Source organism: Pantherophis guttatus, chromosome 9 (genome assembly GCF_059756535.1).
Source record: "Pantherophis guttatus breed Tessera chromosome 9, ASM5975653v1, whole genome shotgun sequence".
Classification (NCBI taxonomy): domain Eukaryota; kingdom Metazoa; phylum Chordata; class Lepidosauria; order Squamata; family Colubridae; genus Pantherophis; species Pantherophis guttatus.
Window position 1 is genome coordinate 13943133 of NC_142071.1, and position 27994 is coordinate 13971126.

At 38.8% G+C, this 27994-nt stretch overlaps 1 protein-coding gene across 1 annotated transcript; it reads right to left on the reverse strand.

Moving 5' to 3' along the window:
- Positions 1 to 1475: 1475 nt before the first annotated feature.
- Positions 1476 to 25773, reverse strand: LOC148112481 (uncharacterized). Its single transcript, XM_087875860.1, has 2 exons — positions 25226 to 25773; positions 1476 to 2394 (listed from the first exon to the last, which is right to left on the reverse strand). Exons 1-2 carry the CDS (start codon positions 25771 to 25773, stop codon positions 1476 to 1478), a joined length of 1467 nt encoding a protein of 488 aa, XP_087731986.1.
- Positions 25774 to 27994: the final 2221 nt, after the last annotated feature.

Here is a 27994-nt window from a genome sequence, read left to right on the forward strand (position 1 = left end):
GTATTTGACCGTCCTGGTCCAGTCACGGAGGGCCATTACGAGATTGATGAAGTCCTAGATTCTAGATGGACAAGGGGGGTCCTCTCTTACCTTGTTAAATGGAAGGGTTATCCAGTAGAAGAGGCTTCTTGGATACCACATAGTAATGTAAAAGCAAACCGACTGATTCGACGGTTTCATAGAATGTATCCTCACAAACCACGGTTATCTACTAATACGTGTAACTTATCTCTTACAGAAGGACACGTGGTGAAAGGGGAGCCGCCTGTCAAGCCTGGCAACCTGCTCGACATCGCTAACGCGTGCTGAAAGCATCGAGGGATATATACATACTTGGTGGCACTGGGTGAAGGCGGCCGTATGTGGGGTGTGGGGTGGTGGTATCGGGTGCGACGGGATTAGGGCCGTTCCGGAGGACACAGCGGCAGCACCTTCCAGAACACACTGAAGACCAATTACGCCCCTAAAAGAGGGGCGTGGTAATAAACAAGGGCGTGGTCTACGCCCCTAAACGAGGGGCATAGTAACAAACAAGGGCGCGGTCCTAATGAGTTAATGGAAAGATGGGCTATATAAATGCCCCATTCTTGGTGTAACGTAGCGCCGATTTCAATCGTGTTTATGAATCACAGTGTGTAGCCAAATGCGGATGCAAATAAACCAGTGGGCCAAAAGAGCTGAATAAGGCTGTAGCTGTGTTTTGATTGCGTCTCGCACGGCATTCCTGAGAGGGTAATTGCATTGTCAGTGGTGTTGAATAGTTTAACATCATCAGTGAAGAGAACTCAGTTACTTTTAATACAATCACAAAGGTCATTTATGTAAAGTATGAAGAGTTTTGGACCTAAAACACTGCCTTAGGGAACACCGCTATTAACATGTATAGGACTTGATAGAGCACTTCCTATTTTGACCACTTGTTGTCTGTTTGACAGGAAGGCATTTATGTAGGAGTCCAGAAATGCCATAGGATTTTAGTTTTAGAAGTAATTTGTCGTGTACCACTGAATCAAAAGCTTTACAGAAGTCTATGTAAACTGCATCTATTGCTTTGCCCTGATCGAGATGTGTAGTCCATATATTTTTGCAATGTAGTAATTGTAGATTACAGGATAATTATTTTCTGAAACCAAATTGTTAGAAAGTAGGTTGTTAGTCTCTAGGTGGAGGGTAATAGATTGGTTAATGATTGATTCCATAACTTTGCAAGTGTTGCAACATAACGAAATTGATCTGTAATTTTCAATTAGGCTAGGGTCTCCCTTTTTGAAGATAGGGATGACCTTGACTTGTGACCATTGGTACTGAAAGATTTTTCAAAAATTATGCTGAGAGGTTCTGCAATTGCAGTGAAAAGCTTTTTTAAGAAGTATGCACATAGTCCATCAGGTCTAATAGATAGAGATGGTTTTAGATTGCATAGTGCCTTTTCAACATTGTCTTCTGTAAAATCAATATGTATAAGATCACCATAATCATTCTAATTGTCTGTAATACAACTGCGAAATATTGGGTATGTGTTGTTGCTGTTTACAAAGACTGAGCCAAAGAACATGTAAAACGGCTTTAACGGTTTCGTCAATACAGTCTTCATTGTTTGGTCCTTTTAGGGGTGGGATAGATCTCGAGACATTAAGTTTGTTGTTTACAAAATTATAGAAGGCACGGGTGGATTTTGTGCATAGAATGTTTTCTTCTTGGTTGATGTGATAATTGGTGCATTCCGTCTTTATTTGTTGGCATAATTTTTTGTAGCAGTTTTTGAGGTTAGCTACGTAGTTAGTTTTGTTTTTTCGCCAAAGAGATTTTTTTCTGGATTGTAATTTCCTTATTGTTATTGGTAATTTATTTTTTCTGGTTTTGTGGGATATTAGTGGTATGTAAAGTTTAATGATTCTTTTGACTTCACGCAAGAAAATGTTGTAATGGTCATCAGCAGTATTACAGACAGAGAATAGAATTTGCCAATCAAGATATGAGAGTTCATTGTCTATGAGATCATAGTTGGCCTTTTTAAAGTTATAACTGGGAATCACATCATTATGATGATTTTTGAGAGGGCGTAAATTGAGACAAAAGTCAATCATGCTGTGGTCGCTTTTGGAGAATGGTTCTTTTATTTGTAGTCCATAAATTGAATTTAAACTGTTGCAGAAGATGAGATCAAGGCAGTTGTTGAGTCTAGTGTTGTTAGTTACTAGTTGATCAAGTCCCAGATTAGTTACAGTATTGTACAGGGTTGCATGTATAGGTTCAGTTGTACATTCATTTAGGGTCCAATTAATAAGTGGTAAGTTAAGGTCACCAAAAAAGATTATTGAGTGTGGGCAGCAGGCTGCCCAGGTTAGTAGTGAAGTTAACTTGTTTGCATGTTCAATGTCATAATCTGGGGCTCTGTAACAAAATAAGAATCGAAATGTGGTATTTAAGGACTTCTACAAAGTTCAGTCTATAACCAGAGTCTTATTACCAAGAAACTAAGGCTCCCAAAGAAAACAATATGGAAAACTCTTCCAGGGTTGAACCAATTATTTTGCAGCTCCTCCATCATCTGGAAAGTCAGCCACCAATTTTATGGTGAAGGCTTTCATGGCCAGCATCTTTTAAGCTTCAGGGCTTAATGACATGGTCTTCACAGCAAATATACTGACTTTTTACCAGCAACCATGGCAGGGACTGACTGGGCTCCTGTCTCTAAAGGCAAGTGCATACAAACTGACCAGAACTGTCCTCACAGTTCACAGGAAATGTTGCATGTGCTACAGTTGGAACTGGTACCCTACCTTCTCTAGTCTACTAACATTAATTATGATTGTCTCAATTGATCAAAGTCATCATACATTGGAAGTCATTTATCTGACCATAACTCAAATATGTTAGGTTGTGTCTTGGAATTTAGCAGGATGAAATGATAAAGAGCAACGATTGATGAATGAATTTAAAAAGGTAAGAGTAAAGTAAATATATTTTACTCCAGATAGATTTATCTGGATGTTCCAGGGGCATCTGGTAGATTGATAGTAGTTATTCAATATATGGCCTTCATTTATTGTATAATTTCAAGGTATTGTAGTTAATGCTCCCTCCTTCTATTTTCCCCAGGAAGTGGGTTGGGTTGAGGGAGTGACTGGCCAGTGGCCACTTAAGCAGTTTCTGTGCCCCCCGCCCTTTTTTTTTTTGCCATTTTTGAACTTGGCTGGGGGCAATTTGGGTCAACACATTAGGCCTAGTGGTTGTTCGATAAAGTTTTGTCTCACAGGGCTAAAATTAAACCCCATTGTCTATGCTGTTAAATAGGTTTTGATGTGTACACATCTTGCTAACTCCCCTTGATTCAGAGTTATGAGAATGCAGCCAGAACATTTCCAAAGACAACCCAATTAAAAACACTTTGTACTATTGTATCCTGAAATTGCATATGAAATTAATAAGCAAGTAAATGAGGCTTTTAGCAAGAAATCAATTTTTGAACCTTCAAGTGTGGACCTTTTTTTGTGTGCCTGGCATTAATTGTTAGTTGAGATAACAATTAGCACCTGGTTACAGATATATAAGGGTCAATTGCATTTAAGGGTGTTTGGACTTAATTCATTTGTGGCTACTTACCACTCTTAAATATTGCCTCATTTGACTCCTTCCCCTAGCTCTGCCAATCTCTCCCCTACAAAAATATCCCTTGTGAATCCATTCCAGCAGTACTAGTCAAAAAGGATCTTGGTCTAATGAAGAATTAGCTTGTCTAAACACTCTGTAGACATCTATAAGGTTAACAGACATAAACTGGTTTAATAAAACTGGACAAATAGAAGTACTGACCTTCTCTCTACATTTCCACTCTCTTCAATCTGTCTGTAAATATGAATGAGTTTATCTGAGAAAACAACAATAATGAAATCTTCACAGTTTGCTGCTGAGACACATGGAGTCCTTCCAATTCTTCCAGTCCCAAACAACCAGAAAAGCTCCCTTGGGCTAATTTTTGTGGGCAACATAGAGATCAAACAGCTTTTCTCCTCCCTTAGGGCCACAGTATAACACTCTAAGATGCTCCAAGCTATGCTTGATCATATTCACTTTTAGATTTCTACCATCTGGTCTCCAGATTTTTCTCTACCCGCCTCATAGCTATAGCTCCTCATTAAACCAAACCATTGTACAAACTCAGCAAGCAGGTAGAACATTTTTAGAAGCCAATCATTTGATCATTCCAATCCTTTTACCTTAGTCCAGGGGTGTCAAACTCAATTTCATTGAGGGCTGCATCAGGGTTGTGTTTAACTTTGGGGAGCTGGGGTGGGCGTGGCCAGGGTGGGCGTGGCCAGCTCAATGTCACTCATGTCAGGGGTGCCTGTGGTGGTCCAAGCACTCTGCCAGTGAAAATGGCTCTCGAGCTCCATTTTTGGCTGCGACAGCCACCTGCAATTCTCTGCCAGTGAAAACAGAGCTCGGGAGGGCCAGCTCCATTTTCACTGGCAGAGGCTAGTCCTTTCACTTCATCATGGGCTAGTCCTTGATGTTTCCAGGGTGGCCCGCTGGCCAGATCCAGCCCCAGGCCTTGAGTTTGAGACACTCCTGCCTTAGTCAAAAGGTGTCCATAAGCAAATTCTGGAATTCTAAGCAATCCAGAAGATGCTCCTTCATTACCATAGAACAGAGCTGAAAATTGTGATCCTGTGCTACTGCCCGTTCATGGCAACTTTTGAGACCAATTAAATAGGTTAGTAAAATCCTGCCAGATCCTAGCCATCTCCAATTTTTCCTACTGCTGCCTTGAAGCTAAGCTTTTCTAGTTTGGAACAGGATAAAAATAAGGGAAACCAGAGGAGCAATTGGAAGAGAAAATATATAAACAAAGCAATTATACTTCAGTGCAAGAGGTCCAACTCTCTGGTTCAAATCCCAAAGGTGCTTTTCCAAAAAGCAACTGGACTTTCTTGGGTTTTTTTCTTTGAAAAAACCCATCCGTTTCACTTCTCATCCAAGAAGCTTCTACCAATCCTCAGGGTGCTAATGACCAGATGATTGCAAGGAATATAAATCTTTCCACCTTCAAAAATGTTTTCAAAGGAAAAAAAAAAACCCAGGAAAATCCAAGATCCAATCTGGTCGGTCACCAGTACCAGAGGTTTAGGCTTCTGAACTTTCAGACTTGTGCCGGAACCCATCTTCAGGGAACTTCTCTTTCTTCTTTCTCTAGTGACGCACTCTGCTAGAGAAAAGTTCCTCTGAGGATGGGCTCCAGTGCAAGTCTGAAAGCTCAGAACACTAAATCTCTGATCCTTGTGACCTACCCAGATTGGATCCTGCAATGTGATCCTGGGACACATATCTGGAATGGGTTGTCCGCCGAGCTCCGGATGGCCCCCGACCTCCGCACCTTCCACGCCGACCTAAAGACATGGCTTTTTCACCAACTTCCCTGATCTGTTGTGGATTTTAACTTGGGGATTGGGGATTTTAAATTGGTTTTAATATTATTTAACTCTTATTTATTGTCGGGTTGTTTTATTGTTGTGAGCCGCCCCGAGTCCTGCGGGAGAAGGGCGGCATATAAATCTGACAAAATAAAATAAATAAATATATATTCACCGTCATTTGCAAGAAAATCCAGTTGCCTTTTGGAAAAGCACCTTCTGGGACAACTGTAATCTGGATTATGGAAAATCTCCCTAGACACTCTGGTTCAAATGCATGTCTGGGAAAATTCTTCTACAAATGTACATGACTACACTCAGCCTAAAAGTGTAAATCAGCTAATACTACTTTGCTGCATGATCTACAACCTGCAATGTAATAAACTCTAGTAATTATGACATATTTGGAACCAGAGGTGCAGGAAATCATGTCAGTACATAAAAGACTGACCATTACTAAGAAATAATCAAGATCCTGATGCAATTGAACTTGCTTATTCTGCCTAATGCAGAAAATCTTCTCCACATCTCTTGGCCACCTGATAACTCAAATCCATGTTCTATTCAACAGCATTTCCCTGAAATAATCATCTCCTTCGCCAGGGGCAGGTAGGAAGAAAAATCTTTTTTCTTCTAAGCAATTGAATAACTGTGATCAGGAATAAATCATTGAAGATATTTTGGGTACTGCCTTATTTTTGCCATTCTTCTTAACTTTGCTTCTTGGCTTTTGCTTCCTTTTTGTAGCATCTGTTCTGAATTTATGTGCTTTCTCTCAGCAAGGCAGAGGCACTTCTTTGCTTTCACTGCTTGAAGCAAAGACTCTAACTCAGTAGCTTTTGCTCTCTCTCTCTCTGCCTGCCTACCACCCACCCACCCAAATACATGCAGAATTTAAATGCCTACCTAGCAAATGGATGACCCCAAGGGAATGATCTACAAAGTCTCACCAAATAGAGTCGGAATGTTTAGATCAAAGTTATTTAGCTTTTGCCTTCCATCACTATCTAAGTCCTGTTGTCTATGCTCTTTTTCCTGGTGGTGATTTTTAGGGGGAAAAAATAAGAATTTTCTTATGAGCCAGACTAAAATGCCTGAGTGAGGGGTAAAGAGTAGGCTGGGTTAGATTGCAAAATTCTAAAAGAGAAACCGAGAAACTGGATAGCCACTGATCTAGGAGAGAAGCAACCTGGAATTAAGGAGAAACTTCCTAAGTGAGAACAATTAACCAATGGAATAGCTTGCTTTCAGCAATTGTGGCTGCTTCATCACTGGAGTTTTTTAAGAAGAGATTGGACAGCCACTTGTCTGAAATGGTATAGGGTCTCCTGCTTGAGCAGGGGACTGGACTAGAAGACCTCCAATGTCCATTCCAGATTTATTCTGATTGAATGATTGACCCACTGTGTCAAAGCTGATCATATCCCTTGGATCTATCCCAGGGGTGAAATCCAGCAGGTTCTGACAAGTTCTGGAGAACCGGTAGCGGAAATTTTGAACAGTTTGGGGAACTGGCAAATATCACCTCTGGCTGGCCCCAGAGTGGGGTGGGAATGGAGACTTTGCAATATCCTTTCCCCAGGAGTGGGATGGGAATGGAGATTTTGTAGTATCCTTCCCCTGCCATGCCCACCAAGCAACACCCACCAAACCACACCATGCCCACCAAGCCACGCCCACAGAACCGGTAGTAAAATAATTTGGATTTCACCACTGATTTATCCTATACTGAGACGGGCATAAATTATCCCAATTCACTGGCTCTACTTTATGTTGAACAATCTCAGCTATGCGAAAATAGAAGAATGAGCCAAAGGTAAGAATTATAGCTCCTATGAGATTAATACTTCAGATTCCTAGATCTGGGTTGCCCAATGTTTTGCCCATTTGTCTTGCATGGAAAAAAACAAGGGGGAAGGGATGAAAAGGGGGTTTGTGTTTTACCATTTTAAGTGCCTGAGATGATTACAAGTGATGTCCCCCCTCCCCCTCCCCCCAAAATGATTTCTCTGCACTTGTAATAGCACAAAGTTCCATTTTTACAATCTAAAAATCAATACCACCTCCTGGAATCTCCAGGTGATTTGAAATTATTTGCATAGGCCCTGGAGAAAGTTTGAATCAATTTTTGGGGGGATTTTGCTCCCCAGAATCCTTTCTCTTCCATTTCCACTATGATTTTTTTTAAAAAGCAAAACAAATAAACAAAAATAGTATCATTGCCATCAACCACTTTGCTATTTAAAAATAGTAACTTAATCTTTGATGCGAGATTATTTTTATTTATTTGATTTGATTTGATTTCTATAGCCACTCATCTCAACAAGTGACTCTGGGCAGTATACATCATTAAATGGTATAAATTATAAGTGTGATCATGGAAATTGTAGATATTTTAGGGTCCATTTTTGCTTGTCTTTGCATTACATGATCATCTGACGTCTATGCTTTGCATCTCTGCCAGTTTCACTACAGAAAGAGAAGTATATAAATATATACTTGTATCTATTTGTATTTATGTATACATAAAGCCAGCTGGGTGGCCAGTCACTCTCTCTCATAGGAGACAGGATTATTAGTTGCGTTTGCTGCCTTGAATTATCCAAATTTAAAAAATGGTGAGTTAATAATAATATGATCCTTCATGTTCAGATGATCCTCTATTATTGTTTTCTAGCTTGTTAGAAATTCTTCTGATTAAGCCCTAAAACAAACACCCATGACATTGCGCTGCTGAAGAGTAAAAGAAAGTAAAAGAAAGTAAAAGGAACATTTGCAATCTGAACTGAAAATGGGACAGACTGAATTGGGAAACATAAGGAATTGAATGAAATGTAACTTATTTTTTTTTCTGTCTCCACAGGGCTTTTAAAATTATTTAGCAGGGGCAAGAACACTCATACCATACTGAGTCCTGAACTGGGATTCATGGAGCTGTAATCTGATTCAAACTGGTCTGTGCAATTGTAGTAGAAGTGAGCATGAAAAGACAATGCAAAGTTCCAGAAACCAGAGCAGTTATATCACTGAACATAAGAAGTATGTTTTTATGGATATTCTTGCCCCTGCTAAACAATTTTAAAAACTTCTACTACAATTCCATAGGCACCAAGACTACATTGAATCAGATTACAGCCCCCAGAAATCTCAGTTCAGGAATAATCTGGTGCTCAGCAGTCTACTCTTTGGTAGATAGTTTAAATATCCCTGTTGAGGACAGACACTCTGGCAATCAGCAGACTATTGGGACCCAACATGTCTTCTACATTTCCTGCTCCACAGTTGTCTTTTGTTTAATTAGAGCTGGAGTGTTTGCCTCCTTTCAAAATGGCAGAATTTCTTTTCTTGTACTTCTCGCCTCCCTCCTTGCTAATCAAACCACCTTGATTGCATTCCCATCAGCGTAATCACTGACTTCCCTTTGAAAAGTCTGCTGCTGGAAGAGCAAGTTACTGGGTCACTGAACTCCTACGTAGAGTTTCACCTCCAAATGCCATTGAGAGGGGAGCTGATTCTCAATTCAAACAGCTGGCTGCTCAGATCTCTGCTGGAGACCCATTCGAGCATTACCAAAAAAGAAAGCTGTAGTTGGTTCTTGTTCGCACTGGAAAAATTTTGCATTCACTTTTAATCATGCTCAGAGAGGAGCACTAGAAAGAAGAAGAAAGGATGGCTGTTCAAAGCTTCTACATCTTGAATCTATTTTGGTGGTTTGGGAAGAAGAATGAGAGCATATATTAATTCAGGAATCAAACTGCATCGTCCCTTACAGTTCACCCCTTATTTCAGAAGTTGTGGCACTTTGGGGAGATGGGTGAGTGGGAAATGTCAGTAAATTATGCAGGTTGTGGTGGTTAGAATCCCAACATCCACAGTAAGAGGGTGAAAATTAATCAATCCAAAATCAATCTCTCTCTTGGCTCATTTTAAAAGAATGCTGGGATGAAATCCACCTTTATAGTTTTGCAAAAACTCCCCCCCCCCCACTCCTTTAAGAAAGAAGCTTCTCTTTTTTTCTCATAGATTCTCAGGGTGCTTGAGAATTTCATTTGGATTGTTCTTACTGATGCATTTGAACTGGTGTTATTCTTGGAGGCAGCAGGAAGTATTGTGGCAGGAGTAGTATTATGTCACTCAACTTTTCACAAATCTGGCTCCTTATATTTCCCAATCTGATTAATCATCTCAAGAAATTGTTCCTGATAATTTGCTCGGGCATTTGATCAGAGTATAAGAAATCCAGGGAAATTGAAAAAACCCTCCTCATTCAGAATACAGAATAATGGAGTTAGAAATGACCTTGAAGGTCTAGTCCCATGATGGCGAACCTATGGCACGCGTGCCCCAGGTGGCACACGGAGCCATATCTGTGGGCACGTGAGTAGCTCAGCTCCAGCATGCATGTGTATGCCAGCCAGCTGATTTTTGGGCCTTTCAGGCCCACCAGAAATCAGGAAATGGGCCATTTCTAGCCTCCGGGGGGTGGGGGTGAGGGGGAGGCCATTTTCACCTTACCCAGGTTCCTAGAAAGCCTCTGGAGCCTGAGGAGGGCAAAAAATAGGCCTACCGGGCCCACCGGGCCATCATGTGCCAAAAGCGGGGGTCACGCAGGGGGGTCGCACATGCATGCACAGGGAGGGTGGGGCACAGTGAGTTATGGGTGTGGGCACATGCGTGCTCGACCCCCCCGTGCTCCCCCCACTTTTGGCATGCGATGGCAAAAAGGTTAGCCATCACTGGTCTAGTCCAACCTCCTGCTCAGGAAGGAAGCCCTATACCAATGATGGCAAACCTTTTTGCCATCACTTTGGCACCGAGTGCCAAAAAGGTTATGCAGAAACGTCGCGTGTGTGCGCTTGTCAGGGCCACATTCCAGAAAAGCAGAACTTCTTGGTTTTAATGCGCATTCACACCCGATGATTAGCTGGCCGGTGCACGTGCACAGGCCTGTTTTTGGCACTGCCGCATGCACAAAGGGATCACTCTCTGGAAAAGCTGAACTTCCGGGTTCTGGCACACATGCGTACCCAACAATCAGCTGGCTGGCGCACATGCACATACCGGTTTTCAGCACTGCCATGCATGCATAGGATAGCTGATCATCGCACACACATGCACGCCAGAAACCCACAAGACAAACAGCCAAGGGCATGTGTGCTGAGTAACATGGCTTCGTGTGCCGCTTTGGGCACGTGTGCCATAGGCCCTATACCATTTCAGAAAATTTGGTTGTTTAATATCTTCTTTTTTTTTATTGAAAAGTTTTACAAAAAAAAAAAAATTTCGTCCCCCCCTATTCCCCCCACCCTTTCCCTCCCCTCATCCCCCCTCCCCCCAGACTTCCCAGAGCAAAATACAAGGTGTTTCATTTAAAAATCATAAACTAGATTAACTTACTTATCCTTGGACTACTAACTCCCCCCCCCCGAAACCTTAACTCCACTATAAATAACAAAATACTTCTAATACTTAACATTCATTCATAAGCTATTTGATATTTTCTTGTTTGATACTTATTTTGAATATAGTCAATCCATCTTCTCCATTCCGATACATATCTTTCTTGTGTATAGTCCTTCAAGTACGCTGAGATTTTTGCCATTTTTGCTAGGTTTGTTACTTTCAATATCCACTCTTCAATAGTAGGCAAAAAGTCCTTCTTCCAATATTGTGCTACCAATAGCCTAGCTGCTGATATTAGATTCAAAAACAATTTAGTCTCTGATACTGTATAGTCCATAGTTATACCCAATAGGAACAATTGAGGAGTAAATTTCAATCTACTTTTCAAAATATTCTGCATCACCCACCAAATTTTTATCCAAAATGCCTTGATTTTCTTACAGGTCCACCATATATGATAATAGGTTGCATCATTACATTCACATCTCCAACATTTAGCTTGCAAATTAGAATACATACATGATAATTTTTTAGGATCTAAGTGCCATCTATAAAACATTTTATAAAAATTCTCTCTCAAATTTTGTGCTTGCGTAAATTTAACATTTCTGACCCAAATCTTTTCCCACGTTTCCATCATCACTGGTTCCTAAAAGTTTTGTGCCCATTTTATCATACAATCCTTAACCAATTCCATTTCTGAATCTATTTCCAATAATGCATTATACAACCTTTTAATATGCATCTGGCTTTGATCTCTAATCTGTTTCACCCAATTTTCCTCATTTTGCATAACACCAAATTTTTGATCTTCCCTCCATCTAGCTTGAAGCTGACCATACTGAAACCAAGTATAAATTATCCCTTCTTCTTTTAATTCATCTAAAGATTTCAATTGCAACTTACCCCTTTCCAAAAGAAGAAGCTCTTTATAAGTAATCACCTCTGTTTTTTGCTCTATACTTATATTTTCTATTGCATGTCTGGGATTTGCCCATATAGGTATTTTATAATTTAGCTTATATTGGTACTTTTTCCAAACCCTCAACAACGCATTTCTGAGTATATGACCCTTAAACACTTTATCCACCTTTTTTCCATATAACAAATAAGCATGCCATCCATATAACAAATCATAACCTTCTATGTTTAACATTCTTTCTTCAGTTAAGTTAAACCAATCACTAATTAGTGATAAAGCAGCTGCTTCATAATACAATCTTAAGTTAGGCATTTTAAGATCTCCTCTCTCACGTATATCCTGTATAATTTTCAGTTTCACTCTTGGTTTCTTCCCAGCCCAAATAAAAGTATTAACCCCTTTCTACCATTCCAACAGGTTTCCATCTTTTTTAAGCACTGGTATCATTTGAAACAAAAATAAAAACCTAGATAATACATTCATTTTTATTGCTGCTATCCTTCCCAGTAGTGATAGTTGTAACTTTTTCCATTTTTCCATTTCTTTCTGTACTTTTTGCCAAAGAATTTCATACTTATTTTTATACAATTTCGTATCTGAGGCTGCAATATATACTCCTAGATACTTAACCTTTTTAACTACTTCAAACCCTGTTAATCTCCCTAACTCTTCTCTTTGAGTTATAGATAAATTTTTAGTTATCATCTTTGTCTTGTGAAGATTTACTTTAAATCCAGATACTTTACCATATTGAGCTACTATATCCAACATATAGGGAGCCGCTTCTATAGGTTGAGATAAAGTAAGAACCAGGTCATCTGCAAATGCTCTTAGTCTATAATCCTGCTGTCTAATTACAATTCCTTTTATTTTATCAGAGTCATGTAACTTATTCAAAAAGACTTCTAAAGTTAAAATAAACAACAATGGTGACAAGGGACAACCCTGCCTAGTACCTTTCTCAATTTTAAACGCATCTGTTAAACCTCCATTAACTATTATTTGTGCTGTTTGTTCCTGATATATTGCTCTAACTGAATGTATAAAATCCTCCCCAAAATGCATTTTTTCTATTATCTTAAACAGGAATTGCCAGTTCAATCGATCAAATGCTTTCTCTGCATCCAAAAATATGAACGCTGCAGGGACCTGGTTATTTTTTTCCAAATATTCCAATAGGTTTATAATTTATCTAACATTATATTTCATCTGCCTCCCTTTTATGAAACCTGATTGGTCATTGTGAATAGCTTGTTGCATAACTGGCATTAATCTATTCGCTAATATCTTAGCAAAAATTTTATAATCCGTGTTCAAAAGTGAAATTGGCCTAAAATTTTCAGGTTTGATACAGTTTTGATCTTCCTTTGGAATCAATGAAACAAAAGCTGTTCTCCAAGAGGGTGGAACTCCTCCCCCTAATTGAATTTTACAAAATAAAGCTCTAAGCGGTTCTACCATTTCAAGCTGTAAATTCTTATAATAAACAGCTGTTAATCCATCTGTTCCTGGGGCTTTCCCTGTTTTTTTTTTTTGTTTTTTTTTTATTGAAAAAGTTTTTCAAATACAAATTCCCCCCCTCTTTTTTCCCCCTCCTCCCTAACCCCCCTCCCCCTCCCCTCCCCCTGTGGCTTCTTCATAATAAAACCCAAATTCATAACAGATTATATAATACTTTACCATCCCCTTACTCCATCCCCATATGCTGACCCTTTCTTTCTAATAATATTATCATATCCCCCTTATACTATACATTTCAAAATGACATTCTACTATAACATTATATAATAACTCCTAATTTAGCATAATAATATTATTATATCTCCCAATTTAGCGATTTCTGCTCATAATCTACCCTTTTTCTACCCCCCCATACATATATCTCTTAAATCAAATCTTTTATGTATATTAATATAACATTTCAAAGCAACTTTCCGCTATAAAACTATATAATAAATCCTAATTTCAATTCTTAGTCTCCATTTCCTTCACCCCCATCATTATATCTCTTAACTCAAATCTTTTACATCTAAACATAATATCCCTTTTCTTAAACTAAACAATCAATAAACTAACCTGTCTCCACCCACTTTCCTACAAGACTACCATACTTAATAATTCGTAATACCTTTATTCTTCTGCCCACACCACTAAAAAATATTCCCTTATGTAAATAAAATCCTCTTAAAAAAGACTAAGCTTGTAATCCATATGATATCTTCTGTAATGTCTTTCAGCTGGATTGTTAACTCCATCACCCATGTTAGGGTAACATCACATCCTAATTCCAACAGTATGTTCAGTATCTTCAATTACCATCTGCCCCCATCAATAACAAATATCTTCATTAAAAAAAAAAAAAAAAAAAACCACCCAAGTGACTTTATATTTGTATTCCATATAGTGTCTGTAGAGGTGTCTTTTATCCAAATTATTATTTTTTTTTTATTGAAAAAGTTTTCAATTACAAATTTTTCCCCTTCCCCCCCTAACCCCCCCTCACCACCCCCTCCCCCCTCCCCCCTATGACTTCTTCAAAATAAAAACCTAATACATAACAGATTATATAATATTTTACCATCCCCTTACTCCCTCCTCCAAATACTGACCCTTACTCCTAGTGATATTATTTTTATCCAAATTATTAATTCCAACCACTGTAATAGGGTGACAGCCAGATAATCTGCATGCCCCAATTCCATAACTCTCTCGCCTTGTAGCTCAGCATAAACGTAGTATATTTATCAAAGAGTCCAAAAAAAAAAAAGATAGTTTCAATCATTTCAGTTTAAGGCCCTTTTCACATCCCAAAAGTACAGCACTGCAGAAGTCTGTCACTCTCCTCAGGATAATATAAACCAATACTTCGCCTCAACTATCTTTTCATGTATTCAATCATCTCTTAAATAACTGGCATTACACTGTTGTTTGGTTTAAAAGTTTTTGTTTTTGTGTGACCTGCTTCTTCTTTTCTTGACTTTTTGTGGGTTAGATCTCCATCCTGATTTCCTTTCTATAAATTGTATATCAACTGTTTGGTTTTCATGCTGATCTATAACTTGATCTTGTTGGTTTTGCTTTTGTGGCTTAAATCTCCATTCTGGTTCTATGAGTTTTATATCAACTGATTGATTTCCATGCTGGTCTGTAACTTGATAAGTCATCACTTTAGAATCCAGAGCCGCCTCTCTTGTATTTATAAATAGTCCAGCTGAGACCTCTGAAGGAGAATCCAGAAGCGGCTCATCTACGGGGACCTCTGTAACTTGTTGTTTTTCCATTACTTCCACCTCCTTTTGCTTATCTTGAATTTCTATCTCTTTTTGATTTTGCTTTTGGAGAACCTTGTAGTAAAATTCTTCCGCTTTTTCAACAGTACTTAGCTGATATCTTTCTCCTTGATATCTCAATATTATACCAACTGGAACGTCCCACCTGAATGAGATATTTTGTTTCTTAAGCTCAGTCACCAAAAATACAAATTTCTTTCTATCTTTTAAAATCTTAGGCGGCAACTCTTTATATATCCAGATCTTTCTTCCATACAATTGTAGAGTAGAATTAAAAGATTTTTGCACAATATCATTTCTTATTTCTTTGCCTGTGAAATAAATCACCACATCTCTAGGCAATTGCCTTTGCTTTGCAATCCAAGAATTTACTCTATAAGCCTTGACAATCTTACAAGATACCTTCTCAGGATGAAACTTTAAAATCCCGGCCAGAACTTGAGCAGATATTTTTCTTAAATCATCTCAATAATAATTTTCCTGTAACCCTCTCATTCTAACCGCAAATTCCGTGAGCCTGTATTTCATCATTGTAATTTCTTTTTCAATCCCTTGCTTTATATCTTCTGCATTGTAAGTCTCGTGAGCAGCTTCCTTTTTAGACTTTACTTCTAAACTATTGTCTTGAATATTTGTCAAATCATTTTTAATTATTTGTATTTTATTGTCCAAATTATTAATCTTATCATCAACTTCCTCCATTTTGGACTCTAATAACTTGATATTTGTATCCATCTTTATAACAATTTCTGAAAAAGCATTAGTCACTGTTACAATCTTTTGTTGCAAATTATCATACTTTAGTTGTATCATTTCTTTAATTTCTTGCCTAAATTTTTCAAGTTTCTGGTTCACAGTCTCGTGATATCTTGCCATTTCCTCCTGGACAAATTCTTTTAAATTAAATCCATTCTGCTGAGTCTGTAAGCTCAGAACTTGTTCACATAATTGTAAATGGGGGAACACCCCCCCCACTGCTTGTTTGTCAGGCTTTATTAGTTTTAACGCCATCCTGCCACACAAACTCTTTTTAAAGAAAGAAAACTTTTCCCCAAGCAAGATCAAGTACAAATCTCCAAGAGAAAAGAAACTTAAAATAGATATTTTTCTTCCAGATTCTAGCCAGCACTGTTTATTCCGCTACTTTGTAGCTTGTTACGGAAGGACTTTCACTTTTGGCTTTCTTCTTCTTCTCAAGCCTCAGCAGTCGCCATTTTAAACTTTTTTTTCCTTCACTCTGAAACGCTTGTAAAATCATTAAAAATACTTGCGATTTAGGGTCCCAAGTCCAAATCTCGTCCTTTTTAATTAGTCCATCTGTTAATTTCATTGATTGGTCCGGTACCAGCGCCTAGCTCTGCAAAAAGGCAGAGTTCTCCTGAAGCCCGGAGCAGCGGCGAGCGGAAATAGGGAGCCACAACCTGCTCGTCCCCAAGAGCAAAAAAAAAACTCTGGGGACTTCGCAGAGGGCTCTACCTGCCCTCGCCTGCTCTGTCTCACATTTCCTTCAGAAAATGGAGTTTTTCGAGCCGCCTTTCAGATGTAAAGGCGGCTCTTTACAGGCAACGGGGCTGGCGGTCTCAGAGGACCGTCTGGTGGCGATGGAAGCCAGACCAGAAGCCGGGCTTTCCCTGTTTTTAACTGCTTAATTGCCGCTACGATCTCCTCAGAAGTTATTGGTTGATTCAATCCTTCCCTCTGTTCCAACGTTAATTTCGAAATATTCCCTTCCTTTAAATATCTATCTATATCTATACCTTATATTGAGTCACTAGCATATAACTTTGTATAAAATTCCAAAAAAGCCTTTTTAATCATATTCTGTTGGTAAACTTCCTTACTTCTATATTCTATCTTACTAATGACTTGTGATTTCTGTTTTTCCTCAGCATGTAGGCCAACCACCTACCTGGTTTATTGGCATTACAAAATGTATTATGTTTAGCATATTGTAAACTAGTTGCCACCTGATCAGCCATTAACATATTAAATTGCCCTCGTAATATATTTATTATTTCTTTTACTTTCTTATCTCCTGGATTAGATATAAGTAATTGTTCTTTCTTTTTTATTTCTTCCTCTATCTCTTTACGCTTCTTTTGTTGTTTCAGTCTATATTTATTGTTCATATGTATTAACATACCCCTCATATAAGCCTTGCTAGCATCCCAGACCATTTCCATAGGAGTACCCTTATTCATATTAATAACAAAAAATTCTTTCATTTGTTTGTTAAGCTCTTTTACATTTTCTTCATACCTAAATAAGTTTTCATTTAACCTCCAAGACCTCCTTTCTCCCCTCTCCTGTTCAAATTCAATCCAGACCAGACTATGATCAGTTAAAGTTCTTGGACATATCTTCGTCTTCTTCACCCTGGAAATAAAATCATTTGTAATTAGTATAAAATCAATCCTGGAGAAGGATTGATGTCTATCAGAAAAAAAAGTAAAATCTTTTTCCTCCAGGTTACGTTCTCTCCAAATATCTCTCAGTTCTATATCTTCCATCATATCAAAAAAAGATTTAGGTAGTTTTGCACGTGTTGAGATCTTTGATAAGCTTTTTTTATCTTTCTGTGTGTCAATTACTCCATTCCAATCACCCATTAATATTAAAGATTTATAGTCCCATTGTATTATTTTAGTATGTAAAAATTTATAAAACTTGTCTTGTTGCTGATTAGGGGCATATCTTCCAATAAAAAGCATTTTTCCAGTCTGTGTTAATAATTCAATTGCAATATATCTTCCTTGATCATCTGCCTCAATTAAATTAGCTGATAGTCCTTTCCTTACATATATGATTAGTCCATTTTTCTTCTCTGGTGCTGATGCCACAAAATATGTACCTAATCTTGAATTTATCAAATATTTTTGATCTGATAATCTAATATGTATTTCTTGTAAGCAAATAACATCGTTGTTGAATTGTTTCAAGTAGTGAAATATTTTCTTTCTTTTTTGTGGTGAGTTTAGGCCATTGACATTCCAAGATAGGAATTTAGTTGCCATCTTTAGCCTTTTGAAGCCTTGTGAGCGTCAGCTGAAGCTCCTCCTCCACCTTACTCTTCGGCCTAGCCCCCCCCCCCCACTGCTTCTGTTTTTTGAACTTCTTGAGATAAATCTTGAGATTGTTGCCTTTTTGATTGTTGTTCTTGAAGTTTATAAGTTGATCGGGTCAGTCGTTGTACTTTCGGCTCTCCCTTCTTAGGTGGTTCCAAAGTTGGGGGTAAGCCCCCAAGATCCAAATCTTCTTCCAAAATAATTCCTCCAGCTGCAACTTCAGCATAGGTTTGTATCTGTTTTCCATCTTTTCCTTGTAACATCTCCGTTTTCTTCCTCCCCCCCCCATGGTGAGGGTGGGTATCTAGCCTTTAAAACATTTACATAGAAATCTTTTGCCTTCCAGACTGTGTTTAACCGGTATCTTTCTCCATTATAAGTCACTATTAGACCAATTGGAACGTCCCATCTGTATGCCACTTGTTGATTTCCCAACTCATTTACCAGAAAGCCAAAGTCTTTTCTACTTCTCAACATCTTTGGAGGAATCTCTTTCAAAACCACCACCTCTTGCCCAGCCACCTGAACTTTATTCTTGTAAGAAGCTTGTAAAATATCATTTCTGATCCTCCTAGTTGTGAAATAGACCACCACATCTCTTGGCAGCTGTCTTTGTTTTGCCAACCAGGAATTAACCCTGTAAATTTTATCAATTTGGATTGCCACATTTTCTGGTCTTTCTTTAATTATCTCTGCCATAGCACCAGCACAAATATCTTTTAAATTTTCTTTGCTATTTTCCTTCAGGCCTCTCAATCACAAGGCAAACTCTATGGATCTGTATTGTAACATTACCAATTCATCATCCACTTTCTCTGTTCTGGTCATGACATCACCCATTTTGCTTTCCAAATTTAAATTGGCTTCATTAATTTCTTCAACTTTCCCATCAAGCTGGATAACAAGGTTTGACAATCCTGATACAGCATAAATAATATCATCTCTTATTTCATCGTGTTTCTCTGCAACCACCTCCTTGATTGATCTGATATCCTCCTCAACTTCCTTTAATTTCCCTTCCACAAGTAGTGTCAGATTATTCATTGCTGTGGCTTGATTATTGATGGCTTCTTTCATAAATTCTTTAAAATCATTAAATGATGCATCTTGACTCTGAGTCTGGCTCTGTGAATCAGCCGGAAGTTGTGCTTTCTGTGTCACCACTGACACAACTGGAGAACCTCCCCCTCCTTTAACAACTCCTGGTTTCACTTGTCTAGAAGCCTTTTTTTTTCTTTTTAAAGCCACAAAGTCTTTTAAAATGTTTGTACTTTATAGTCTCTAATTTGTCAGGCAGGATAGGTTTTTTTTTTCTCCTCCACAAACTCTCAGTTCCCAGCAGTTAATAAACAGCTAATCCACTCTCCCAGTGCAAAGTTCTCAAGCACTTTCGTTTCTGGCTTTCACTTTCAAAACCAAAACAAAGACGCCATCTTCAGCCTCCAGCTCAATGAGATTCAATTTGAAACAAAGTAACTTCAGAGTTAAGCTCTGTACTTTTAAAGCTTGTTCTCCTGTTTTCCGCTCTGCCTGCGCTTGTAATCAGTCAAACTCACTTTTGAAAGCAGGATCGAATCGCGGCTTCTCACTCTGCTTTCGCAGAGTCGTCCTGGCTCCGAAGCTTCTTGGTGGGCTGATTGGGGAGCTCTCACCCTCCAAGCCTCTGGAAATGTTCCAGAGAGCTTTCAGGGAGCTCTACTCTCGCCCACCGGCTCTCCTCTCCTTCTTTTCCCGAAGGAGAGTTTTTCAGCCGCCAGACAGCCGGTTTGCGCTGTCAAAGCAGCTATTACGGAGACACAGGGCTGGCGGTCATAAAAGACCATCCAGGGAGCCTGCAGTGCCGACCGGAAGTCTCGGTTGTTTAATATCTTCTTAAAGACTTCCAGTGTTGGAGCATTCACAACTTCTGAAGACAATCATTCCACTGATTAATTGTTCTAACTGTCAAGAAATTCCTCCCTAAACTTCCTCCCAAAAACTTTTAAACTAAACAACAGTGTAATGCCAGTTATTTATGAGAGGATTGAATATATGAAAAGATAATGGGCAAAGTATTGGTTTATTTTATCCTGAGGAGAATGACAGATTTCTGCAGTGCTGAACTTTTGGGATGTCAAAAGGGCCTTAAATCGAATGGATTGGAAATATCTTTTTCGTTTTTTGGATTTCTTGATAAATATATTACGTTTATGCTGAGTTACATGGCAAGAGATTTACTGGATTGGGGCACGCAGAAGATCTGGTTGTTACCCTATTATGGTGGTTGGAATTAATAATCTGGATAAAAGACACCTCTATAGACATTATATGGAATATAAATATAAAGTCACTCGGGTGGTTGTTGTGTTTTTTTTTTTGCAACATGAAGATATTTGTTATGGATGGGGGCAGATGGTAATTGAAGATTGAAGATATTGAAAATACTGTTGGAATTAGGATGCGATGTTACCCTAACATGGGCGATGGAGTTTATCATCCAGCTGAAAGACACTACAGAAGATATTATATGGATTACAAGTTTAAAGTTTTTTTTTAGGATTTTATTTACATAAGGGAATATTTTTCTAGTTGAGTGGGCAGAAGAAGAAAGATATTAATATGGTAGTTTTGTAGGAAAGTGGGTGGAGATAGGTTAGGTTATTGATTGTTTAGTTTAAAGAAAAGGGATATGTCTAGATGTGAATATATGTAAAAGATTTGAACTAAGAGATATAATGATGGGGGGAAGGAAATGGGTAGCTGAACTGAATAAATGTTAAATTAGGATTTACTATATAGTCTTATAGTGGAAGGTTGTTTTGAAATGTTATATTAATATATACAAAAGATTTGATTTAAGAGATATATGTATGGGGGGTAGTAAAAGGGTAGATTATGAGCGGAAATTGCTAAATTGGGAGATATAATAATATTATTATGTTAAATTAGGAGTTATTAGATAATGTTATAATAGAATGTCACTTTGAAATGTATAGTATAGTATAGTATAAGGGGGATATGATAATTTTATTAGAAAGAAAGGGTCAGCATATGGAGATGGAGTAAGTGGATGGTAAAGTATGATATAATCTGTTATGAATTTGGGTTTTATTATGAAGAAGTCACAGGGGAAGGGGAGGGTGAGGGGGGGTTAGGGAGGAGGGGGGGAAAGGGGGAAAAATCTGTATTTGAAAAACTTTTTCAATTAAAAAAGAAAAGAAATTCCTCCCTAGTTCTAGTTTGTTCTCTCTTTGATTTGTTTTCATCCATTGCTTTTTGTCCTGCCTTCAGGTGGCTTGGAAAATAGGTTGACTCCCTCTTCTTTGTGGCAACCCCTGAGATATTGGAACACTCTTATCTTATCACCCTTAGTCCTTCTTTTCATTAAACTAGACATACCCAATTCCAACAACCATTCTTTGTAGTGAATGAATGAATGAATTTATTTATTGATTAGCCCTTGGGCCATATCAAAGTACAGAGTTCCAGAAACAAATCATTACAAAAGTTTGGTAAAACAATTTAAATGAAATTGGAATAACGCACGATTAAAAATGCAATTAGAATAAAATATGATCTAAAATGAAATCGGAATAAAATACAATCATTTGAGATACAATTTAAATATGATTAAAATTATATTATAATGTCACCCCTGCATCTACCCAATCAGTCTTAAAACTACTATTAAAATTACATTATTAGATCAAATGGTCTTTCCTACAATCTACCACATTTTGCTGCACCAACTTTGTCCTTTTTTCCATCAACTTTACCGCAAATTTGACAATCCATTTCACCAACTGCAAGTTAGAACCTAACAGACAATGTTGCAAGAAGTGCTCTTTAGACTTAGGGGTGCTGGTATAAAAGATCCTGCCCAGTTGATGTTCCCTCAAATCTGAGTATAGGTGGCAATCAAAAATTACATGGGACGTTGTTTCAACTTCCCCCCTCCCACATAAACAGACTCTTTCTCTTACAGGGATACCCTTATACCTACCCCAAAGCATGTTTGTTTGAAGTTGGTCTAATCTCAATTTGGTAAAAAATCTCCTTATGACGGGAAATAAAGGCACAGTTAAATATTTTTCTATTTTAAAAATTTGTTTATTGGCTGATAACCAGGGGCAAACTTTTACTGCTGTCACCTGTGCAATATCCGATTGGGCACTTATGTCCTTAAATCTCTGTGCAATCCAATTTTGGATCTGCCTATGATCGTACTGCTGCCAATTTAAAGGAATACCAGAGCTAGATACCTGCTTCAGAACTCTTGATAACCAGTTATTTTTATTACTTGAGATAATCTGCTCCATTAGCGCTAGTTTTGGTAACCTCCCTTTCTCCATTTCGATTATTCTTAACCAATAATAAACAGTCTTCAACAAGGCCCTAGTGCCAATCACATGGACTCCCATTTCTGCCCTTACTACACATGCTGGGGTTCCAGGGGATACTGCCAAAATTCTCCTCAGGAACTTATTTTGAGGAGTTTCCAGCCCAGGCAATTTAACCGACCCCCATATTTCTGCCCCATAGGTAAAAACTGGTTCAATTTTCGCCTGGAAGACCTTTAGCACTGGGATTAATGAAGATGGAGTTTTCTCTAAAATAAGTTTGTTTAATTGAGCCATCCGAGCCATGGCCTTCCGAGCTCCGGCTTTTACCTGCTTATTCCATTTGCCATTTGTCTGAAATACTAGTCCTAAATAGGTAAATGACTGAACTTGTTCTAGTCTTCTGTCATTTAAAACCCATCTCCTCATATTTTGTTGCCTGCTAAATATCATTACCTTTGATTTCTCTATGTTAATTGTCAAGCGATTTTTATGCTGCCAACCTCCCGAGTGACCTTCGTAGCCCCATCTATGAGGCCGACAACAAAATTATATCATATATATTATATATTATATCATATAACAAGCAATTAACCTGTCTTGTTCCTCTACTAGGCCCATGGAGTGATGTATCTTCCAAACATTTTGGAAGGTCATTTAAATATAAGTTGAAAAGTGTTGGGGCTAAGATGCAACCTTGTCTGATACCCTTCTTTATTGGGATTGCATTTGTTACCGATCCTGTCCTATTCATGCGAACTCTTACTTGGGTTTCCGTGTATAACAATCTAATTAGATATAACAATTTCTTTTCAATTCCCATGGCCTCTAATTTATCCCATAAAATTTGTCTATCAATTGTGTCGAAGGCTGCCTTCAAGTCTATGAATGCCACATACAGTGTTTTTTTCCAAAACTTAAACTTTGTTATTAGATGGTCCAGCACAAAACAATTATCCATAGTAGATCTTCCGCTCCTGACTGTTCTTCAGCTAGAATGTTATTTCTCATTATCCAGTCCTCTAATTTATGAAGCAAATGCTTAGCATAAATTTTTGCTGAAATATCGATTAGACTAATTAATTGGAAGTTATCTGGGTTATTTCTAGAGCCTTTTTTATGTAAGGGGATAATTATTGATTAACGCCAACTGGCAGGAATTTGCCCTGTTCTATTGATAAAAGTAAAGAGACCTGCCAGGACAGGTGCCCACCAGGCTATGTTATCTTTAAATAATGATGCCGGGAGCGCATCCTGTCCTGGAGCTTTGTTTGTCTTCAGGGAGGAGATTAAACTCCTCACCTCCGTGATTGACACTTCTTCCCACTGGGGTAAGGCTTCATATTCCTGTATCAAGCTCGGAGAGGTTATAGCCTCATCAGAGCTTTCCGCTACTGCTGGAGTGGCCAAATGCTTCTCCCAACTTTCTGCACTAATGTTTGGGTCACTTATTGGTTTTCTATCTCTAATAATTTTTGAGACCTCCAACCAGAATAATGTGGGTGAGGCCAGCTTTGCTGCCTGTTCTAGGCCAGCCCATAAATTGTCAATATAGGAGGCCTTTTTTCTCTTCAATAGCTGCTTATATTTCTGCCTTATGGTAATATACTCCTTCTGTAATTCCATGTTTGGGCTGATTAAGTATCTCCTAAGTGATCTCCTAAGCTGCTTTTTCTTTTCCTTACAGTCATTATCAAACCATGTTGAGTAACTAGAATCAGACTGACCCATTGGCTTGGTAGTGATGGAAAAATGCTTCAATTTATGGCATATTTCCACAAAATATACTATAAACTCTTGTTCACCCGTACTGTTTGAGCATATATGCGCTAAGGCTTCCATACATGGTGAATTCATGAATTCAGTCACTGCTTTGCTATCAACCCTCTTCCATGTTAGTCTTCTCTCATGGGCGATTTCTAAGTTGAAGCCTACTTGTTGAATTGTTTGATTCCTTTTCCTTAAGTCGGAAGGGATTGCAGGGACATCTCAATTGGAAGATGATCACTTTCTGGCCTTGGTAATGTTAAGACTGAAGTTGCCCCTGATACTAAGCTGTGAGAAACACAAAAATAATCAATAGAACTACATGCCTTAGGGCCAAAAAAAGTTATGGGGTACCGTCTAACCGCCGAATACTGGCCTACAATTTGAAGGTTACAGTTGTATACCATTGTCAGAAATTTCCCCCCATCTTTGTTCTTTTTCCTATCTTGGGAGACCCATGATTGTTGGTTATGTAAATATCCATCTGTAATTGTACCATTTTCAATAAAAGGTTCCAACGAGGGACCCACACGCGCGTTAAAGTCTCCTGCCAAAATTAGAGGTGTTTTTTTTACGTATATTTAATATTTTTACCTCTAGAGCCTCCCACAAATCACCCATTGCTGGATTAACATACACATTTACAAATACCATTGACTTCCCTTCATATGCCAAATAGATTGCTTGAAAAAATAAAGGGCCGGAATCCGAGCATTTCCCTTCCATCCTAGTTCGGCTTTTACCAAGATGCCCAATCCTCCTGAGGCTCTTCCCTTTTTAGCTACTCTCTTTGCTCGCAGCTGCCAAATATTAAACCCGGGGAGCTCAATGGGGGTCTCATCGCTGCTAACCCAAGCCTCCTGCAAGGCAATTACATGGTACCTGTTTAAAAATTTAATAGTCATCTGTGCACCAACTTCCTCTCCATCCTGCCACATTCCAAGAGAGGAAGTGTACTCTTGAAGCAAGTGATTGCTCGCTATTTCCTAGTCAGGCTTCTTGGATAATCTCTCCTACCCCTCCTCCCTCATTTACACACACACACCCATTTAATCGCCTGAGTTCAATAGAAGTCTGTTTGGGCATCATTGCACTGCCTGTTACTTTCAGGCTTGCAGGTCCATGGGCTCTATTAATCTCTGCCTCCACAGTAAATGATTTTACATGAGGCACCATGTTTATGTCGTTTCTTGGTATCATCTTTGCCACTAAGGGGGACTGGGGGATTCCTTCCTGGGTGCCTTCCATCTCCGATGTTTGTCCCACAACACTTTGCATTATCAAATCTGCTGTCTCTGGCACTTTGTGCTGTATAGATGTGGGCATCAGGCTTCCTGGGCTTATAGGCTGCTGACCCTCCAGAATTGCATCATGCCTTGAAGGGGGTAGAGCTATCGACGCTAAAGGAGCGGCAGAGGAAATAGTCTGCTTCAGCAGCTTCCTTGTCTCTTTAAGCTTTTTAAGTACTTCTTGCTGCTCCGTTAGTGAAAGTGAGGAAAAAGTTTCCAAACAGGCAGACTCGAATGTCTCATATTGCACCAAGCCAATTGAAGGAAGTTTCACATCAGCTGGATCCAAAACCCTAACCGACATTTCTTATGTAACACTAAATCTCCTCCCTGCCTCGGCCAGCCTGCTTTCCCTATTCAGTCCACTTTCCCAATCAGCTGTCCCATGCACTGCCACGCTCTCCCTAGGGGCTCTCTGGATCAGCGGGCTGACCTCACCACTAGAAAAAACTCGGGTAGGTAAAATTTGATAAAAAGCCAAGAATCCTCTCATTCTCATAAACTGGCTTGGAAAGAGCTGTTGTTTGAACTTAAAAAGAATTCTGAAATAATTATCACATTGTGGAAGATATTCATATGCTGCCAAATCTATTGCCCCCTTGTCACTCCGAGTAAGCTGAGACAAAGAGGTCACTATCCGTCTTTTTGAAGACCATCTACCCGCATTTATCTCAGAATTATATATATTCAATACAATCTGCTCCTTCAACAATCACCTGTTCCCCCCACCACCACCACTCCTGTACCCTGGGATTTCAGGCCCAACCAGCTCACCACCTCTTTTTTTCCCTCCACGCTTACAGTCAATATGCTGTCCGCTTGCTTTTTCCCTCGGTTGCACCATTGATGGTATCTGGCCAGGTCGTTCTGTCTGGCAGCTAGTTGAACATACCTGTGGCTTTTTCATCTGTGCTGCAGCAATAAAATTAATCACAGAGTCCAACTTTAAACGCACCTCTGCAAACTGGTGAAAAATGGCCAAGACTGTCTGAGAAGTGAGCATACTGTGCCGTCTAATAAAATCCCTTGTACTATCACTTAGCTGGTTTTCAAGTCCTAAAGCTAATTCACTGTGGTTGTAAAACTCCGACTCTAGGCCTTTATCCCGGCCTGGAGCTGATTCACTTAAAGTTGCTGAGTCATTTGTCATCTGATTATGCGGAGGGGTTCGCAAACCTCTTAACTGGCTTCTTGACTGGCTCTCCTCAGCCTGCAGTTCCCATTCTAGGAGAGAATCCCCAAACAATGCCAAAGCTTCACAGCTATCCGGCAGGGAAAGGGGGGAGGATGTACGACCCACTGTTGATTGTATAGGCTGACAAAATCCATCAATTTTCTGTTGTTTTTGTGGATTGGTTCCACCTTCCTTACTGTTTGGTGAGCACTGTGCCATCTTCCTTTTCTTCCCCTTGGGAGAGGCCATCTGAATTCCAGTTATACACAGCTGCAAAGGTTCTTCCCTGGGGTAAATTAGTCGCTGCATGAAGAAGCCACAGTCAGGATCTTAGGTTGTCTGTGCGTTGGATAGCTGCTGTGGATAGCTGGTTTGCTTAGTAGGGAAGACTTTCCTCTCATTCACTGCTTTACTAGCTGGAGTAAAAAGCTGAGGTAAAAGCTGGAGTAAAAAATGAACCTTTCAAATAGTAAAATTGAGACTTTTTAAAGTTAAAGTTAAAAATTAAAAATTGATTTAAAATAGAGTGTTTTTTTAATTAAAAAATAAAAATAGAGAGTAAAAAGGAAAAAGGAAAACAAAGTTAAAAGTTAAAAATTGATTTAAAAGTCGAAAGAGTATTTTTAAAAAGGATAAAAATAGAGAGTAAAAAGGAGAGCAGACTCAAAGCTGCTACTCACTCATTCCCATTCTTTGTATGTTTAGCCTCCACTCCCCTACCTTTCTGTCTATAATAGTTTCACCAATACCTTTTTATTTATTTTGTCAAGCACGTATTAGATAACACATATAAGTATAAACATAATTATGAATACATGAAATGGATACGAATAAAAGGGAATATTAGGACAGGGACAGTAGGCACACTGATGCACTTATGCATGCCCCTTACAGATCTCTTAGGAATGGGGTGAGGTTGACAGTAGACAGTCTGTTTTGGGGGTTTGGGGAAGAAACCACAGAGTCAAGTAGTGCATTCCAGGCATTGACCACTCGTTTGCTGAAGTCCTATTTTCTGCAATCGAGTTTGGAGTGGTTTACCTTAAGTTTGTATCTATTGTTTGCTTGTGTATTGTTGTGGATGAAGCTGAAGTAGTCATTGACAGGTAGGACATTGTAGCAGATATTTTTATGTATTACGCTTAGGTCAGATTGAAGGCGGTGTAGTTCTAAGTTGTATAAGCCCAAAATTTCAAGTCTGGTGGCATAAGGTATTCTATTGCGGGTAGAGGAATGGAGGACTCTTCTCATGAAATATCTCTGGACGCTCTCAATTATATTAATGTCCGATATGCAGTATGGGCTTTCAGCTGTATTTTTAGTTTTTAGATTTTAGTTTTAGAAGTAGTTT